Source organism: Empidonax traillii, unplaced genomic scaffold, assembly GCF_003031625.1.
Source record: "Empidonax traillii isolate 1590-97213 ecotype Southwest subspecies unplaced genomic scaffold, ASM303162v1 scaffold213:size761030, whole genome shotgun sequence".
NCBI classification, from domain to species: Eukaryota; Metazoa; Chordata; class Aves; order Passeriformes; family Tyrannidae; genus Empidonax; species Empidonax traillii.
The window spans coordinates 399,083-418,308 of NW_020955406.1; the positions used below are offsets into that span (position 1 = coordinate 399,083).

At 39.7% G+C, this 19,226-nt stretch overlaps 1 protein-coding gene across 7 annotated transcripts in view; it reads left to right on the top strand.

The window, feature by feature from the left end:
* Positions 1–2,625: 2,625 nt before the first annotated feature.
* Positions 2,626–19,226, top strand: part of PPP1R13B (protein phosphatase 1 regulatory subunit 13B) — a 69,001-nt gene continuing 52,400 nt past the window's right edge. The window contains exon 1 of one of the 7 annotated variants that reach the window (XM_027887482.1): positions 2,626–2,882. In XM_027887482.1, the coding sequence (XP_027743283.1) occupies positions 2,874–2,882 (9 nt within the window). In that variant the 5' untranslated portion in view covers positions 2,626–2,873. Of the gene's footprint in view, positions 2,883–8,464; positions 8,498–15,563; positions 15,718–19,226 lie in introns of those variants that run through there. The other 6 variants (XM_027887484.1, XM_027887483.1, XM_027887481.1 and 3 more) reach the window with 6 other exon arrangements.

Below are 19,226 nucleotides of genomic sequence, written 5' to 3' on the forward strand. Positions count from 1 at the left end.
AGCAAATAATATGGGTTCAGTATCTCTGGCTTTATCTGCTTCCATAACCAAATCCTCTTCCCTTATCTTCTTAGGCGTTCCCCAAATCCTGACTGCTTTTATGCAACCTCAGTTATCCAAGACAAGCAACCGACTTGTAGATATCATTGGTCCCTCTGGCCAAGCACCATAATATCTACAAAGTTGGACCACTCATTTCGTATGGTAATGCATGGGCAATGAGGAAAAAAAAATTCTACATTATCACAAGTGACCATTTTCCTGCTCACAGTAAACAAAACATTTGTAGTTTTAAGTTGGATTCAGAAAATTTTATAATGACTGCTCTGTTTCTTAACTGCTAATGAAGATTCTTCTGTCGAGATGTTAAATTTACCATGCTGCAGTTGAGGTTTATGTCTTATACTTTGTAAATATTGGTTAATATTTTTTTTCCTAATTTCTATAGAAAAATGGAGATAGGAAGGGATGAGGCAAGTGTTGTTTTCAAGGTAAGCAGAAATAGGAGTAGAAGCAGACTTGCATATAAAGTATGTACTTTACCTTTTGAAGACATTTCCTCTTAGCCCTCAGTATCCAGTCTGTCTGGTTGCTGCATTGGCTGAACCTGCATCTACCAAAAGCAACACAATGTCGACAAACTTTTATACTAGAGGCCATTATTCCAACAGAGGAATTGCGTGGAGGAGTGTCTGCCTTCCCAGCAGCAATTGTCTACATCATATTCTCCCACTTTTCATTTTGTCAGCATTCCCGCTGTTGCAGTGGGAAAGTATAAGTGGGGTAATATTTATAGTATTTTAGTTTTTATTATTATTCACTGAAAACAGGGAAAGTCAGCTATCAAGTATACCTGCAAAGAAATGATAAACCATTGTTTAAGAATTGTTGGCAAAGAAAATTAACCTGGTCAATGAGCAAAGACTAATTTTTAAAGAATAAATGTGACAAGAGGTGCACAATTCCCTTACTGTTAAAATTAGGATTTTGAAATATCTAGTTGAAAATTAGAATGACTACAAATAGTAAGAGGACAAGTAAATTTCTATTCACAGCTATTATTTTGTTGACTAAATTTCAGTATGAATTTGAAGACAAAACCCCCACTACCCCCCCTTTTCTTTTTTTTTTTTAAGATAGATGACTATGAGCACATTAGAGCCTGTGTTAGCCTGGTTGCAGGGTTAATATTATTATTCTGAGAAGATCTTAGGGTTCCCTATGGGGTCTGAAGTACCACAGTCTTGCCCATTTCCAAAGCTCCATGTGTGAAGTAGAATTACAGTCTACAAGAACCTGGCTATAGTATTAGTGTTATTGCCAGAGAGCTGCACTCCAGTTAGTGGTGACAAAATAATGGCAAAGTATTGTCATGTGATGCTAACAGATTCTCCCTGGAAGACCAATTAATTAAAAGAAGCAGAGGCTTTGACCTATCACAAAGCTGACACCAGAGCCTGCAAATACACTGACAAGGATAGGCAATGAAATTTTAGGCATGTATATGTTAAGATGGTTTACACAATTATCTGTAACAGAATCTTACATGAATAGGTTACACTTACCATACAAGCTCATATTTGAGATTATTATGCTTTTATCACTTATCCTCAAACACACAATCATCATCTAAGCTTCCCAAAACCTTGCTAAGTTATCATTTTTTTCACTCCTTGCTGAGATCTGTCATGGTGTTCTACAAATAAAATATCAAAGACTGGAAAACAGCCATTTACAGAAACAGTTGGAGCACTGGGTAGGTCCATGCATGCTGTAGATTAGGGTTTAAGGCTCAGAGCAATATGAAATTTGTTTACATTGCATGTGTTGCAGTACCAACATATGGTGATGTTTTGACTCCTGGTTGAGCTTGGCTTCTTCCAAGCTGTTAACTTTCATCTTGCTATTGTAGCTCTACAGAATTAAGAGACCAGAAAATGAAGAAACTAACCCTTATTTTCAAACACGAGACCAGATCTCATGAGTCTGACATCAGGACGAAAATACCTTCCCCTCCCGCTGCTAAACCGAGTTTTTGTACATCAGGCGGGTTTCACGAGGAAGGGCCGGTATAAGGGAGGTGACGCTGCACATGACGTTACCCGAGCCACCAAGGTGTGTTTCAGTAGAGCGGGACACGCTGTTGGGAAGCGACCTCAGCTCCCTGGCACGGGAGAGCCCCGGCCCCGTGTCACCGCCCCGCTCCCCCCGCACGCCCGGGGCCGAGCGGAGCCGCCCCGCATTCCCCGCATTCCGGGGGCAGAAAGAGCCCGCAGCCCCTGCCCCTTCCTCCACCGCCCGGGGCCGCGGGCAATCGGCCCCGGGCAACCTGCCCAGAGGAGGCGGCGCCCGCCGGGGCCCGGCCCGGGGGCAGGGCGGCACAGCGCCGGCGGGAGGAGGAGGTGCCGAGCCCGGGAAGAACCTGCGGGGCGAGCTGCGCGCTGAGGGGAGCGGGGGTGCCCCGGCGGGTCCGGGCGGCGGGCGCGAGTCCCGGCCCCGCATTCCCGGCGCGGCCCCGCGGTCACGTGCGGCCCCGCAGCGCCGCCCCGCGCGGCCCCGCCCCGGCCGAGGAGGCGGCGGCGGGTTAACCCGTGGCGGGGCGGCGCGGGTGGAGCGGAGCAGGAAGCGCCTGGGGAGGGAGGCGGGAGAGGCGGCCGCGCTCCGGGGGAGGAGGAAGGGGGTTGGGAGCCCGGCCGCCGCCGTCGCCGCCTTCGCCTCTTCCTTCCGCCCGCTGCGGGGAGCGAGGCGCGCGGGAGGCACCTGTCACAGCCGCCAGGGCGAGCGCGGCGTCCTCCGCGGACACAGGCGGCGGCGGCTGCGGCGGGAGAGGCCCGGCACGGATCGGCGGGCCCGGCGCGGGGACGGCTGCGGAGATGATGCCGGTGAGTGAAGAGCAGGGTTCGGGTTCGCGGCGGCGCTGCCCGGCCTGGCGCCGCGCTGCCGGGCGCTGGGACGCCTCGCCTTTTCCTGCGGGGCTGCCGGCGGCGGATGGAGCGCGCGGCGCCGCCGTCACCCCCGGCGGAGCCCCGGCCGGCCCGGGCAGGGGGCGGCGGGGGGATCGCCTTGGGGCTCCGCGCCGGGGGTGGGGCCGCGGGTCACCGCCGTCCGTGGCTCTGGGGGGGCACGACCCGCTGTGTCAGTTGTGACAGGTCGGGGGCCGCGTCCCCCCGGGCTGTGCCGGAGCGGCGCCTCCCGCGCCCCGGGGGCAGCGGGGGTCGCCCCCGGGTCGGTGCGGCCGCCGAGGCCCGCGGTGAGGCGTGGGGTGGGTGCGCTGTGTTTGGGTGAGTCGGTGTGCGGGCCATGCGTGTGTTTGGCTCGGGGTTTTCCTCCTAAACCTCGGTCTCTCGCCGCCCGGGGAAGGGCGCAGCCGTCCCGGGGCAGGCGGCTCCGGCCCTGAGGCCGGGGGTCAGGCGGGGTCCGTGTCAGCCTCGCTCCCTCCTCGGTTCCTGTCACCGCTTTTGTGAAGCCACGGCTTATTTACCGAAGAGAAACCCTTTTATTTTCCCGCAAACAACCTTGATTGTCTTCTGTGACAGAATCCCTCTCCGTTTCCTGCCCCGCGCTCCCCTCCCCTGTCGCTGTGGGCTGGTGCAGTGGTCAGAGCAGAGTTATTCCTGATGACTGTTCGTTTTATGACAGGATCCTCTGGGACGGAGTAATAAACAATCCCATTCCTTTTGTTGATTTCTTTCAAACTCTCTTTGATCTCAAATGCGGGTTTATGAGATAGACCCTTGTACGGATTATCTCCCATGTTTTCTCTAATTCCAGTAGAAATGAGCTTTTTATTTACAGTTCCTCTGCAGTGTTTGCAGCCGAATCACTGCAGCAGAATGTTTCTCTGTGAGAACACTAAAGACATCTTTTACAAAATTTCATTGCTCTAAATTTGTTTCATGACTGAGAGGAGGAAATAAATAGCTCAAACTAGGTGTAAAATTTCAGATTGAAGAGTACAAGTAGTGTTTAAAAAGCATGTATTATGACAAGCTTTTTAACATAATGTGCTCTTTAACTTCCAGCTGCTGGGTGCCAAAATACTCCATTGATGCTGGTGAGAATTTCAGTGCACTGGGCATACTAGAAACCAGCAACAAAGTTCATGGAGTTACAGGCTTGTGCCATAAACATAACGATGTTAGCTTGTAAAAACAAAAACAAGGTGGCAGCTTCATCTTCCATTGGAACCTGGGTTATGCTTTACATTCATAAAATTCCTATTGAAAACCCAACATGCCAATGACATGCTAAGTCAGAACAAATGTATTTGCTTGCCATCACTAACCCATGTGTGGGTTTCTGGCAAACGTCATAACTTAGGTGGTGCAGTGATTGACTTCTTAGAAAGTTTCTTTTCACCTATTTCAGAGTCTGTGCCAGTGTATCCTATTACCTTCTTGCTTGTTTAAATGTAGCAGTTGTTTGTGTTTATTGGAAGCTGTTAGAAGATTCAGACTTTTTACTGTGTTTTTGAAACACACTTCAAAGCATTTTTAAATGACGGATGAATTTTAATAAAAACAAATTACCTTGCTGCAGTGGTAGTAATGCTGCAGGTTAGAGCTTCCTGAGTCTGAGTCCTGAAATGATAAAAAACTCCTTTTCTAAAGAACTTTGAAATGCTGTTATGGACTATTTATCAGTCAGGAATATGTGTATTTTAATAAATATGTATATTTAAATGGGCACTAACAGTGCCTTTATTCTTCCAGTTTTTCATCCCAGTTATTTTATTTCTGAACTTCAAGGATGAAAAAATCCAACCCCATGTACTAGACTCAGCAGCATATAATATAAGAAATGTGGGTGGACATATGGCTATAGGACTGGACCAAATGTTTCAGGTTTCTTACTCTAGATTTCGTATTCTGAGAAAGGAAAAGCTAGTGATCTAACTTGTTATGTGGTGGAATTCCTTGACTTCATATTCACAGAAGTTTTTTTTCTTCCCTAAATGTCTTGTTTTTTTTTTTTATTTGTGGATAGTTCTCGTTTTGATTTTTTTTTTATACCATTAGCAAAAGTAATAGCAAGAGGAAAGATTTTAATACTGCTAGACTTGAACTGTTGTAACGAGTGAGTACAACTACAGTTTTTTTGTCAACAAATTAAAATTAAATGTTAACAAACTTCTGTAGTTTCTTAAGACATTTATCAGACTTGAAGTAGTTGTTTGGGGCCATTTTTGGATTAGTAATTGGGTTTTTTGCATTTTGTGCAACCATTTTTAAGAAGTAATATCTGAAGAACAAGAAACTGAGTTATCTGTTTTCCTGCTTTCCTGTGTGTTGTGATTTTTTTTTTTTCCCCCACATAAAGTTACAGTTTCTTTTGTGTGCAGGATACCTCGCTTTCTGTTCTTCAGCATCCTTTTCACATGAGGATTTTATTTATTATCCTTTTTCACGTTGCTTACTTTACTCTGTTTCTGAAAAATGCAAAAAGACCTATATTCTTGGTCCTGAATGCAGTTGGGCTTGAAGAAGAACTAATGATTTGGACTGCAGTTTCCTCACCTGTTTGTTTTTTTTCTTTGCTTTGCTGACAAGGCACGTCAGCATTCAAGTCACTGCCTTCAGGACATAAGGGCTATGTGTATGTGAGCTTATGATGGTAAATTGAATATCACCTCTGCTAAGGAACACACTAAAAGAGTTGCTATAAGTATACCTTGAAAACAGTGATGTCTTCTTCCCTGAAAAATAAATGTTAGTATTCATTGCATTCTTGGAATAAAATGTGCAAGCCTAGAACTCTGTGGTATCCTTTAAACATTAAATCTTTTGGGCTAAAACAACTACAGGTCTATTTATTTGGAAAAATATTGCAGATATAGCTCCTTTTTCAGCCACATAATCTTTAACCTTATTGGAGGAGCCTAATTATGTGTATTATTTTTCATTTTCCCCCGTAGAGGTTTGGGGTTTTTTTTGGTGGTGGATTTTATCTTTTAAAGAGTGTTGGCAACTTTCCCTAAAAGAATGCAATTAATGCATTTTCTTCTTGGATGCTAGTTCCAAAATTACCTCTTCTGTCAAGTATTAGCCACATTCCTTGGACACTAGTGTGCACACAAGAAGGTGTCACTTATGAAGAGCACTGTTTTCCACTTACAAAGTGGAATAAGGAACTGCTACCATTGAGATGCCTGTAATAATTCCTATTTTTTGCCTAAATTTTACGTGTCATTCTCTTACAGCATATGTGGAGTAACATGTCACGCCAAAGGCATACAACTGTGTAGAGTCTGTACACCATCAGTGAAGTGATAAGAGATGGTGGATGCTGGGAAAGAAACTGTGATGGACTGAATCTTTTGGGAGGAATAGTTAGTACTGCATGTTTAAGCAGAGCTTTTCTGCTTTTGCCTTTACCTTAATAATGAGTGTCAGTGAGGCTGCAGCCATCTTTCACATTTTTTGGATGCATCCAGGAGGAACCTCATGGGACTTTGTGTGAGGCTTAAAGTCAAGGACTTTTTGGACATGTCTGTGCGTGTAGGATCAGGTAGTTGTGATGGTTATTTTCACAGAAGGGAGAGTGAAAAGTCTGGAGAGTGTTTAGTGGGTTTATTATTTTTTGTCTAGTTAATTTTGTGGGACACTTCAACTCTCCTCTGGAGAAGACCATGACCGATGCGTATTTTATGTTAGACTAGAGAATTGCTGCATAAGTTCCTGACCTATGAATACAAATAACATGACTGGTAAAACACAAACCAAAGCCGGGCATCTGCAGTAGTAATTTTTGAATTAAGCTCTCTTTCAGGTGAATTAAGGAAAAGTACTTTTTTTAGTGTGTTTTTTGTTGTTTGGATGAGTGGTCAGGTTGGTTTTTTTTTTGCTTGTTTGTTATTAAATGAGTACACACTTGTCCTGTATTCAGTCTAAAACATTTCCCAAAAAGTCTAAAGTGGGCATTGCCCAAAATATTCCTAAATCATTGTATTCTGTTCTCTTCTCTCAGAAAGGTTGCTACTGATATAACTATATGTTGTAAAAGTCTAAAGGAAGGTGTGTCACTTTAATGCACTTAAATTAATATTAGCAATTTTCAGTGATGTGGAAATAAAGTATATTGTGATTAATTCAGAACTGTAGTTCTCAGCAATACTGATATCATCCTTGTGTGCTGAATAAATCTGAACTGACTGTAGAGAATAATTTGCAAGTTTATCAGCCATTATTAATGGAGTTATTTATTGCAACAAAGCTTAAAGGCCATTTCATGTTTTTTTGGATCATGTCACTGCTCTTTTAGGTTGACAGAATATGGCCTATTCTGTGGTAAAAATAAGTTCATCAGCTTCACTATGTCAACAAGAAGCACTATTCATATGCTACTCTGGTAATAGAATATTTAAATATATTTATTAGATATGCGTGGGTTCAGCTGAAACATATGAGAAAATTTTGAGGGAAAGGATATGCTCTCGTATGTTAACATAGATGAGTTTGTTGTCCATTGCAGACTTCAGAGAAAATAAATATTTGTTTGACAACAAAATTCCATTGCAGCAGATTGATTTATGTTAATCTAACAAATCCAAGTTTGATGTGAAACATATTATCTTAAAAAAATAACCTATTTGTGCATTTATATTTAGATGGCATACAGCTGTGGAACAGCCCCCATTATGCAAAGAGTTGTCCATACATAAAATAAAGACAGTGCTTTTTTTGTAAAGAATATATAGTCTAATGCTTGGTATTAAAATCAGAGCTCACATGTATAAGTGTCCAGGGGCTTTTAGATAATTTTTTTTTGTCTTTATAAGCTACAGGCATCTTTAAAAATAAAAAATCATTGTTGAGAATAGAAGTTCGAAGAAGGAAACAAATTATTGCCTGATTAGGGTGGTGGGAGGAAGGTGTCTTTCTCCCTTTCCCTCATGACTCACTGTTGGAATTTACAAGTCTTATGTGTTTGTCTAAATTAAAAGCTTAATATTACCATAAATTAATTACCAGCAGAAGATAGCTCAAAATACCTTTTAAATGAACATTTTAGCCTGGGATATAGGAGGTTCAATTCCTGGGCTTGTGTCAAACCCCAGCAAAATGAGTTGGTTTTTTTTTTCTTAAATTGAAAAATTATACTATTAAGTGATTTCAAATATCTTTGACATCTTTCTACATTTATGAACAGTTTTTCCATCAGTCTTGTATTCTGTATCTCACTGGTTCTGAAATTATTGTAAGATTTCTAAGTAAACAAATATTCTAAGATATGAATTTTAACACTTCAGGTTGGTACATTTTTTTGGTAGTTTGGAAATCTGCAGATAGAATCTGTTAAACTGGGAAGCACGTTGTAATCTTGAATGTACCAGGCAGTTTTATCCATGGAGTGTGCTCAATGTTTTGAGGTTCTGGAAGCAATTTTTTTATGACAGGCAATAATAGAATTATATTGTGAAGTAATAGACTCCATCCCTCAGAAGCAGATTTGTGTGTCAAAAGCAGCAGTGGTACCTGGAGGACAAAGTGTGAAGTCTGTAATAACTCAAAAGACCAGCAGGAATATGAACTGCTTAGTGGAGGAAAGGAATTGTTTCGAGCTTCAGTTTTCAGTCACTTTACCTGGATTTTAGGTCACTCTGTTATTTTTCTAGTTCATGCTTGGAAGCAAGTACGTGTAATCATTCTGGAATGGGAGAGTGCAGCTTTATCATTGTGGTGCAGTAGGATATCGGGAGCAACTGAATTCCTTTCGGGACTGAGGTTTCACAATAGGGATGAGCCGGGTTAACCATTTCCTGAGGCCGGTGGAAAAGGCTTCCTCTTCCTTGCTGCTCATTCCCACCATCGGCTGTGAATGAACTGCACTACTTGTCTCAATAAACTGATACAGACCACTAAGAATGTAAAAAAAATAGTTGTATCCAAAGAATGACAAGATACATGTAGGTGTGTTTAATGCATTGTGACTGTTGTCCTGTCCCTGTTGGTACAGGAGGGAGCAGGTTCCTTGGCTAACAGAGAAGGGGGTGGGGAAGTGGAATCTCTCAGGTATTTTTGTTTATTTGGTTTGGTTTATTGCGGAGCCGTAGCCCAGGGGATGTATTTTGAATTTTGTTCGCTGGCTGTTTAGCAGGTGAATAGAACAGTGAGATGAAACCAAGGGTCTCTGCAGTGCGGTAACTTTGTTACCTGAGACATAAGTTATGGTTTCACCAGTCCTCACATCTTCATTGAGTACCCAGTTATACATTTTCACTGAAATGGGAAAAAGTAAGGATATTGGTTTTTTGGTAAAATATGTGGTCTTTAAGGAAGTCTTCAGAAACAAATATGAAGTTGGGACCAAAAAAAAAAAAAGGAAAAATTAATAAAACTTAACTGGCAGTTGCTGGTCTGCCGTCATTTTTTCCCTTCATTTTGCAGTATTTCATTCCTTTTGACTTCTGTCTGTTATTTCCTTATCCTCTAGATTTATAGTGTAATTTAGCCTAGCTCTTCAGTAGTGGAAGTAGAATTAAGATTTTTTTTTTCCAAAGTTTCCAATACATTGCTTTGCTTAGCAGCAGAATTCTATTTATGGGTGAAGAATCTGTAGCTATAAAATACTTTATTTAAGGAATTCTAACTTCAGCAGGAAGCAGTTTAATCTAAACTTGCATATGTTGCAGACACTGTATTTAACCCATGTATCCTTATGTCTAAGTTTGACGAAAGGATTTCAGTTTTTGCATGATTAAACTGTTTTTTATAAATTGAGAATAGGGGAGGAAACTGAGGCTTCAGTGTTGTGTAGGTGAAACTGATGTAACTTAGGGGCTGCTGCAGTCCTGCCTCCCTGCTGCCCTCTCACTTGTATTGGCTCTCTCTGATATTTATCTGTTTCTGTGCTGAGCTGGTTCAGTCTGCAAACTCAGCAGGAAGTTGTTTGTCTTTACTTTTTTTTTTTTCTTTCTTTCTTTTTCCCCCTCACCAGGATACTTTTCTGCCAGCTGAGCACACTGAAACCAACTCCATGCAGGGTCAGATAAGCATTGGAATCAGCACAAGAAAGGGCAGCATTGTCTAGGTTGCAGGAAGGATGTAATCAGTTTTATCAGTTTATGTTGTTTGGTTTTTTCAGCCTGAAACAACTACATGGTGATGAGTGAATATGGTAAGATACATCTAGATGCTTTTGGTATGAATCTGTGTCCCAAGTGGCAAAGAAGTGTAACTTCCCTGCTCTCTGAAGTCGGAACAAGTAAACACTGCAGTTCCCAAGGTCCCTGCTAGGCTGATCTAGGAGAATCTCTCCAGTCCCAAATCCCGTGGGCTGACCCCATGCACATAAGCCCAGTGCCCTGACTAGCATCTGGATTAATTCTGTGTTCTAATCTCCTGGGAGCCAGTTGGACACTGGGAGACCAGCAAACCTTGTTTTACTTAAATCCAGAATGTGTCTGTGCAGACCTACCAAGGTGAATAGCTGAGAATCGTTGAGAGTTCCCGTATTAGATGAAAAAAGTAGACAGGGCTGCATTATTAATATGGGGATAAAAGTATTGCCTGCATTGCTCTCTGATGTTTAAAGGAAAAGAAACAGGGTGGTTAGAGACTAGCAAAGTTTACCACAACCATAAAGTACAGGCTTACCTATATATAATTTTGTTTTTAATTTCTCAAAGAGGTGGGTAAAGTCTTAGTTTATAATAACATGAACAGTTTGAGAAGACATACTTTGAATGCATTTTTGCATGAGAAAATCCCTTTCTGATCCTGTTTCCTAATGCAATTTGTCTAATTTATGATTCAAGACAGTGCTGCACCTGTTGGCATTCTTACTCCTTGAACATACTTCTGGTACTTTCAACATATTTCAATTTCTTTTTTTTTTTTTTTTTCCCTACCTCCTCCTCCCCCCATGCTTTCTACTTTAAAAACAAACAGGCTTCAGAAAGCCTATCTGACTATCTTCTAAAACCTTAACCAGGGTGTTGGTCAAAACCTGACTTGAATTTATCCCAACTAGCTGGAGTTTTCAAATTACTGAAGTCCAAAATGTTGTCACATAATATGTCTTTAATAAATGTTACTAATATCTCTGTCACTTCCTTTGAAAAGACACAGAGATATTTTTACATTGTTATGGTAAAATTGATGTCTGTAAAATGGTTGAGAGGTTTTGTATAGAGAATAGTGTGATAGCCAGGGCATAAACTGCATGATGGTACAGACAGCATATCCAACTAGTTTAAACCGTTCAACTTGTGGGGTTTTTTGCCTGAAACCGTTACCCACTTACAGCTTAACTAACTTATTTGGGCATCTGAGAAACTACCAGTGTATGTGAACTGACAGCCATTGCTTACAAATCCTGTAAGGTAATTTTTATACCACATGGGTATGTTAGATACTTTGTCATATACATACGTACAAACAGTCAAACAAGGTTCTTAGTGTTAAAGTTGTAATTATAATACATCAGTAGAGAAGTGGATAGCTTTTACTGCTGTGTATTTAAAATGCAATTTCTTGGAATCGAAAGTCTAAATGATTCTTCAGGCTAATGAATGGGTTAATTACTATTCAGGCACCAAACAGTTGGACTGTGTGTACACTTTGGGAGATGACTGAATTCTTGAAACAGTGTCTTGTAGAAATAAACTATGAAACTCATGTCTGTATGCAGCTTCATCTCTGCATGCAGCTCAGAATGTCTCAGCATGCCTGATGCTTAATTTCCTTATGTACTGCTTTATTGTCCCAAGTCATCTAAATTTCAGTCAATTTTAGCTGCAAGTCTGAATCACGTACTTCTAGTAGTGGAAAAAAAGATCTGTAATGGTTGACCTCCTTTACACTTGTAAGTCATGTCAGGATCAATGCAATTATTTTAAAACCGTATCACACGGGTTGGAGTCTATTCCAGCCCACGTTACTTGGAAATCTTTTCAGTCCCTTTTCTGAGTAGCTTTTCGGTGTACAGTGTGTTTATCATTTTATTGTCCTTTTTTAACACTTCAGCAAGGGCTTGTTGGATATTGGAAGATGCAATAAAAGTCCAAGGTTTACATTGAAACAAATAAATTTCAAGTCTTGTTTGCAGTGCTCTCCCCCTGCCAAATTCCTGACTGCTGTACTTTATTTTTTCTGTTTTTTATCCTGATGGTGGAGAGTACTGGTATTTGGTTTTGTAGTAGATAGAAGGTAAAGTGGTGAAGGAGGTTTTAAATAAGTTTAAGCTCTTGAATTATAATCTATTCTGTATACCCCAGTGTGACTTTGAAATCCAACTCAATATTTACATTGGAATAATTTAACCTGTATATCGACTATTGTAGTTTTGCTCACTTTTAGCTAAACATGAAGAACTTTTGAATCTGATTCACTTTCACATGTACTAGCCTCTAGAATATTTTGATATCCTTTTTATGGGGGACTTTTGGTATTTATGGTTCAAAATTATAACCTGAAAAAGGGACATGAAACACACACTGAATCAAAGGATTTACTGTACAGTGTTTCCAGTACGGTATTTTTGTGCTTCTGGGGGTTTTATAACATTCAATGCAACAAATCTTTGTGATTTGAGTCTTCAAGGCATTACTGGATTACCCCCATTTACTGCTGCTCCCTTCCCCCAGTCATCTGAAGCTACTAAGTACTTTTCAGTTTGCTCTCTGAGTTCTGAAGAACTGAAGATTTGACACAAAATTACAAGTAAGCTTGATCTGGAGCGTTCGTGTAGTTGCCGTTATCTTCTCAGAAGCAGGAAAAAGCTTTTGGTCAGCTTTTTCTTATTATCTCACAAATGATGTAGAAATTTTTTAAGCATTGAGGTCTCAAGAGCCTCTTTTCTTCCAGTGCTCAGGGATGAGTGTTCTGATTGTGTCTGAATTTCTTTATAAACCTTTTGTCTTCCTTTCCCTACCTGGAGACTGAAGTCTTTCAGTCATCCTTTTTGTCAAGTACTGCAGTTTTCTTGTGAGATGTGTTCAAATACGTGAAAGAAAGCAAAAATATGAATGTTGTCATGTAGCTATCTGTGTATGTTTTTAAATATTGGTGTCTGTAGTCATAGTGGGATAAATAGTCCGATATCCTGGGGACTTGGAGGTTCCACTGTGTTTCTAACATCTTTTGGAGAGTAGATTGTTAAATCCCTTCCATACAGTGCAGTCCCATATGGGGAAAAAAGAAATATGCTCACCAGAAATCATTCTCTGTGTAGATTATTAAGTGTACAGTTGTTAGTGTAATGGAACATCACGTTTTTTACATCAGTAAAATAGGTTGAAAAATGCATAAATTTAGTTGTCAGTTTAGTGAAGTGGAAGTGATAATTGAACCTAGGTATCTGTCTCATTAGGTGCTATTAATTTACCATGATCAGTGAAATATTGATCTTGTTGTTATTGTTGATAGGGTTTTGTTTATATAGCCTGTTTGTTTGTTTTACTCTTCCCAGTATGATCCATAAATTTCTTTGATCCTACTAGAGGAACTGAAAGATAAATATATATAAAACAAATAAGCTGTTTGTTTGGGGTTTTTTTACGTCTTGTCTGCAAATTACAAGAAGTGACTTTTCGTCTGGAAGTAATATTAAGGTGTCTGTTTAAATTACTTTTGAACAAATATGAAAAAGCTTAGCTTAGAAGGCCTCTTTGCAATTGTGCAGATTTGTAGTTAAGTGTGTTTAAAATAAATAAATTGTACATTTGCACGTTAGGCATTTACAATACAGCTCATACAGCAGGAGGAAAGAAGTGACAATAGTGAGAGGGTAAGATGGGGTGGCAAATTGGAACAGAAGTTATTAAAACAAATAAGCCTTAATTTAAAGATAGTGATACCCTGCATGCAGTATGGTGTTATATTCCTTCTGAACTCTTGCTCTTCTTCTTACTTGTCCCTTCCTTCTCTATGTATTCTTAGTTGTTCACATCCACTGGTTTTAATCTCTAGCTTTATGTTCAATAATTTTACATTTTGTGTGGATGTTTGGTGTAAAGTTGTATACATTTTAGGGAATCTTACTTTCAGTTTTCCTTTACGTCCTTTTTTCCTACGTCATTCCATGTAGTTTTCAGAGATCACAAGTGTCTTCATGTTAAAATGCTTTAGTGGGATCATAGACTGCATTTACTTTCCTACTGAGTGATTTACATAATCTGCAGGTATATGGTTTTGCTAAATGTGAGCTTTGTCAAACAGGGCAAGTCTTCTTGGATCTTACTTGGGGCTTTTTTGCATTTAATAGAGGATCATAACTTATGTCGATTAAATACTGCACGTACCTCACCTCCTTCATTTACAACATTCAAAACCTCTTTGTTTTTGTGAGGAAAATCCCTTGTTTCTCTAATTTAGGCTTTTGAGGATGGTATATTAAGCAGCCAGAGGCTGTGGTATCTTCATCTCTCTTCATATGTCCCAGATTTGTGGGACATAAGTTCTAGAGCAGTCAGCCACGGGACTGCACTGGCTCAGGTACCCAGTGAGGAGATGATACACCCACCAACTATGTGAAGGAAAGTAAGGGGCTACCCTCTGTTTATGTTGTTTTGTATTTACCTGATTTAATTATTTACAGGTGTTTTCAGTTATTTCAGAAGCAGGAAATGACAGGAAAAAAAGGGAAGTTCAGTGACACATGTTTATTTTAGTTCCTATTCTTCTTTTGAAAGGATCCAATTATCCAATAGGGATGGCAGGCTTTAGTGTTCAGTCCTCCTATATACTTCTGATCTGTGTGTTTATGGCAAGTAAAGCTTTTATGTGTTCTGGTGGGTCATTTAGAAGAATTCAGCCAATAGCCATAGTTGAAAAAGGAATGGATCAGGCTGGAGAATAAGCTTTGCTCCTGCAGTTGTCGAGTAAGAGCTAAATGCACTGTTGGTGCCATTGCTCTGCCTGTTCCCCACTCCGGATCCTGTATAGTGTTGACAGGAATGATGATAAACATTTGCTGTCCCTTGACATGAAGAGACAATGAGAAACATAGTTTACTGTTTTATATTCTCTGCTGCCTGAATTATGTCCAGCAAGAAGACAGACTTTGCCAAGAATGGAGTAGTGCTTGAGCTAAAATATAGTAGGCATAAATACATGGTGGAGGTGTTGGTTCTTTTGTTTCTAAGCTGGTTTGTCCTTTTAAAACAGTTTTATGATTTAAGAAAACATGTCATGGAAATGTCTTTTGTTGGTTGTTACATTCCTTTGTTCTTAGGACTTCTCCTCCTATCATTGCCCCTTTCTATAGGGAAAATCACTTCTGTGTCTTTTGTGACAGTCAGAGCCTTAAATGTAAATTTATTTAAGATAAATACTTACTGTTTGTCATGATTATAATAGCAAACAAAGATTAGTATTGCACAATGCGAGGATAGCAGAACTCCCCTACTGCAACCTTGCCTAATTAGGTGAAACTTGATCTTGCCTATCTTGTTCCTGTCACAACTGTGGCCTGTCTTGTTTCTTTAGAACATCTTATCACTGCTCTGTCATTACTGCCTGAATTCATGTGCCAGTAGACCAAAAATACTCCATTTAAGTAGTTTTTCACTGTAGTTGTTGCACAGAAACTGTTCTTAGGTTTTAGCTCTACACGATATTTTTATATTTGCTGCTGTTTACAACTGTCCACATGAAGAATATTTTAAGGATGGTTCTTCGGAATATTGTAAAAACGTCAAAGGGGAAATCTTGGCTACCAGGAAAGACTGGACTTAACTCCAAACACTGGACCAAGGACAGAATTATAAAAAAGAAGGTGGGATAACATTGGGTTTTGTTTATTTGCTATAAACTTAAGCATTTTGAGATTTCTTTTTGTAAAATCAAACAATGTATCTTTATAATGTATTAGAGGTTTGTGGGATTTTTACTTGAAGATCATGGATTATTGCTTTATATGACTTTATATATGAAATGTCTGAAATTTTTAATTTTACCTTGCATAGTATTATTATTATAGCAAAGTGGACTTCTGAGTATAAAACAGAAGGGCTTTTGATTTTTAAATCTGCCATTTTAAAACTGAAGAAATGTATTGGAAATAGTTCTTCTGCTCTGATGGAAGGAAAATTCTGCAGGCTGCCTGTTGAATCCCCAAGGATGTATTCACTTTTCACTTACTATTTTTTTACCAAGCCAGATAACATCTTTACATCTGAGGTTGAATGGCTGATATTCCCTGAAAGCAGTGCACTAAACAATCAGTATTTTGTTAATACTTTCTGCTCAGTGGGAGAAAGCCGTGGCAGTCCCTTCTGCTTTCCACTCTATTGAAAATAAAAAGGAAAGAATAGTGCTGCTTCCAGTTGGAACATTACATATGGTTTTGTGTCTGTAGGTTTTGTAAAAGTTCTTCCTTGTTTTTAAAATGAAAAAATTATGTTTGGTGCTGCAAATCACCTTTATTATTTGACTAGTGGCCAAATAGCATGATCTTTAGTAGGAATACTGTGTGGGTTGGTTTTGTTTTGGTTTGTGGTTTTACTTTTGTTTGGTGGTGGGGGGGTTTGTGTTCTTTGTTAAAAAGTTAATGAAAGAAAAGATCCAAATGACTGTCTTTATATCCTATACTTTTTCAATGAGATGATTTTTCAGTGTAGTAGGTAGGTCAGGCTTTTCTGGAATTCAGTGGATTTTGGATGACTTTGCTGTAGCTGTTGACAAGGTCGAACACAAGACTGTAGAAACATCAGCACCTCCCCGCCCTTATCCTTGGCCAAAATATTTTTAATAATTTGAGAACACTCAGTTCTGTGATACAAATTCAGTGGGACACTTTTGTTGCATGTGGATTCTGGAGATGAAGTTTTTTTTTCAGGGAAGTTGATCTAAACCCTCATACTGAACCTGTTCTTCAGCTTTGCCTTGAGATGTCAGACTGAGCTTTCTTTCCAAATAAATTGCAGTGTTGCTAATGCCAATATGTAGAAAGCTTGAATAGGACTTTGCTCCATATCCCTACCTAATACAAGTAAAATATTAAATTTTTTGTCTTTCTTATCTCTCGCCTGGTTCATGAGTCTTATGGGAGAGTGTCCTGTTTTGTAGAGTTTGGGGCTTCAGGGGGCTTTGACTGTATGATTTTTTGATTTTGGTTTGTTAATGGATTTTTTTGTTTGGGTCGGGTTTTTTTTTTTTTTTTAAACCTTTCATTTTGGTGAATGCAAATTTCTTTTTTCCTGACTGGAAAGCTGAGATTCTTATGTAATAAAATGATCTCTGAAGCTGAGTCATCTTGTATTCATTTCATTTTGTTTTTAATTTATTGCCAGTTCACCCGCGTTTACTGCGAATGTTACAGCACTTCAGTTGCATTGTTCTTCAGCCACGTGCTTCCATAATGGTCTGGAGAGTAAAATATTAATAGTATTTCTTAACATATTATTCATATCTCATCTGCTGATGAAATGGAATAGGCAGTTAATACTTCAGGACTGTTGTTCCAAGCTTGTCATGCATTTGATGTGTGCCATGCTGATTACCCTGTCAGATTTGGACCTCTGAACATCGGGATTAAGTTGTGTGTGATGTTGGACAAGGACATGCAGTTGTAGTGCCACAGGGATTCCTCCCCTCCTTTTCTCTGAGGGCTGTGGGGCCACACTTGGCCTTTTACTGGGGGTCCCCACTTAAATCTCTGAACTGTTCAGAGGACCCAGGGTTGGAGATGTGAAGAACAGTAGAACTGTGGGCATCATTCATATTTTATCAAGATAGAGCTTGGACAGAGTTAATGGATAAATGGACTTGAGAACAGATCATTGCACCAGTGTGGCTATTGTTCTGATCCAGAGTCTTGCTGTCCTCTTACTTTTCCTGCATATTAGTGGTGTTCCATGCATTTGCAAATGCAGCAACTGCTGCAGTTTTCTTAGAGTTTGGCAGGAATCCATTATTTAAAGAATTTTCATATTTATAAGCCTAAACACCTACTAAAATAGTTATAGCAAGGCTATTTGCTAGTTTTGTAAATAGTTTAGCAAATTTTATACTTTTTTATTTAATAATCAGCACAAAATTGATGTGCCTGCTTATTTTTATTGGTTTATTTTACAGGTCCTTTAGATAAATCTCATTGAAATTAGACAGGCAGTACTAGATGAGGTTTGTCATCCTAAGATTCACAGAAAAAAAATATTCCAGAAGATAAAAAACAGTATCCTTAATGAAGACAGGAAGTGTGAAAAAAACCTCTGGGACTTCTTCACAGGTGTTTGATTTGAAGATCAGTCTTGTGTTCTTGGTTGTTAGATGGTAAGACCCATTTGCAATAATCCTGTAACAAATCGGAGAATGCTGATTTGCAAGGTGAGGAAGACTTACTTTTATGCATTGAGTTGTCATGAATGTTGTAAGGGGTTTAGGAAATGCAGCATCAACTGATTAAAGCAGAGAGTCTTTCAAGAAGAGTCTCCAGCTTCCACCTTTTAGTAAGAGTCATTTGTGTCATAAAACATAACATTTGGCCCACAGTCTTTTAAGAAAGAAAAGAAAATTTCAAGGCCTTGTTCTGTGAAGAATAAATATCTCTCCATTTGTAATCTTTGTTGCCTGATGGAGAAATGTGGTCAGCAAGAACTTGTCAGCATACTTGGAATTATCCCTGCGTTCCAAAGTCTCTTACAAAGTAACTGGTGTCTTGATAGTCCTTTGGTAGAATTATTTGCGTCAAGGAGCAACAACAAGATCTCTTGCTGTTTCTCCAGATGTAGCAATTTAGGAATCGAGCCAGCAGATAATATGATGCAGGGATGTTGAACTCATTCTGTAGCAAGTGCCAAATTACATTTTCCCCTAGAAAACATCACAAGAGGCATGTTTTATAGATTTCTCTAACTTCAAGCTGTGTTGCTTTAGCTGATAGAGTTAAATATTGCACTTGGACAGATATTCTTTTAAAATAATAGTTTTCATTGTGATGCAATCTCTTTGGGTTTTTTTAGCTAGTACCTTTTAAGCTATACTTGTTTTTCCCTTCTGTAGCCACAAGTTTACTGCCCACCTTTTAATTTATCCAAATCTCAGCTCCTGCTTACTTTTAACAGAACTGTCTGATTCTATAAGAAGGTGTTCCAATGTTGTGACAAACAATGAACAGCTTCTATAAAGATAATGTCTGGAGATCTGGCAGTGGTTCACTACCATGGATTGACTGTGACTGCTAATAGAACAAAGTGTAGTCTAAAGTCTGATATAGGATTATAATGTCCAACTGATCGTGTCATTCTTCTGTCTTAGGGAGATGCTAGAAATTTCACATTGGCT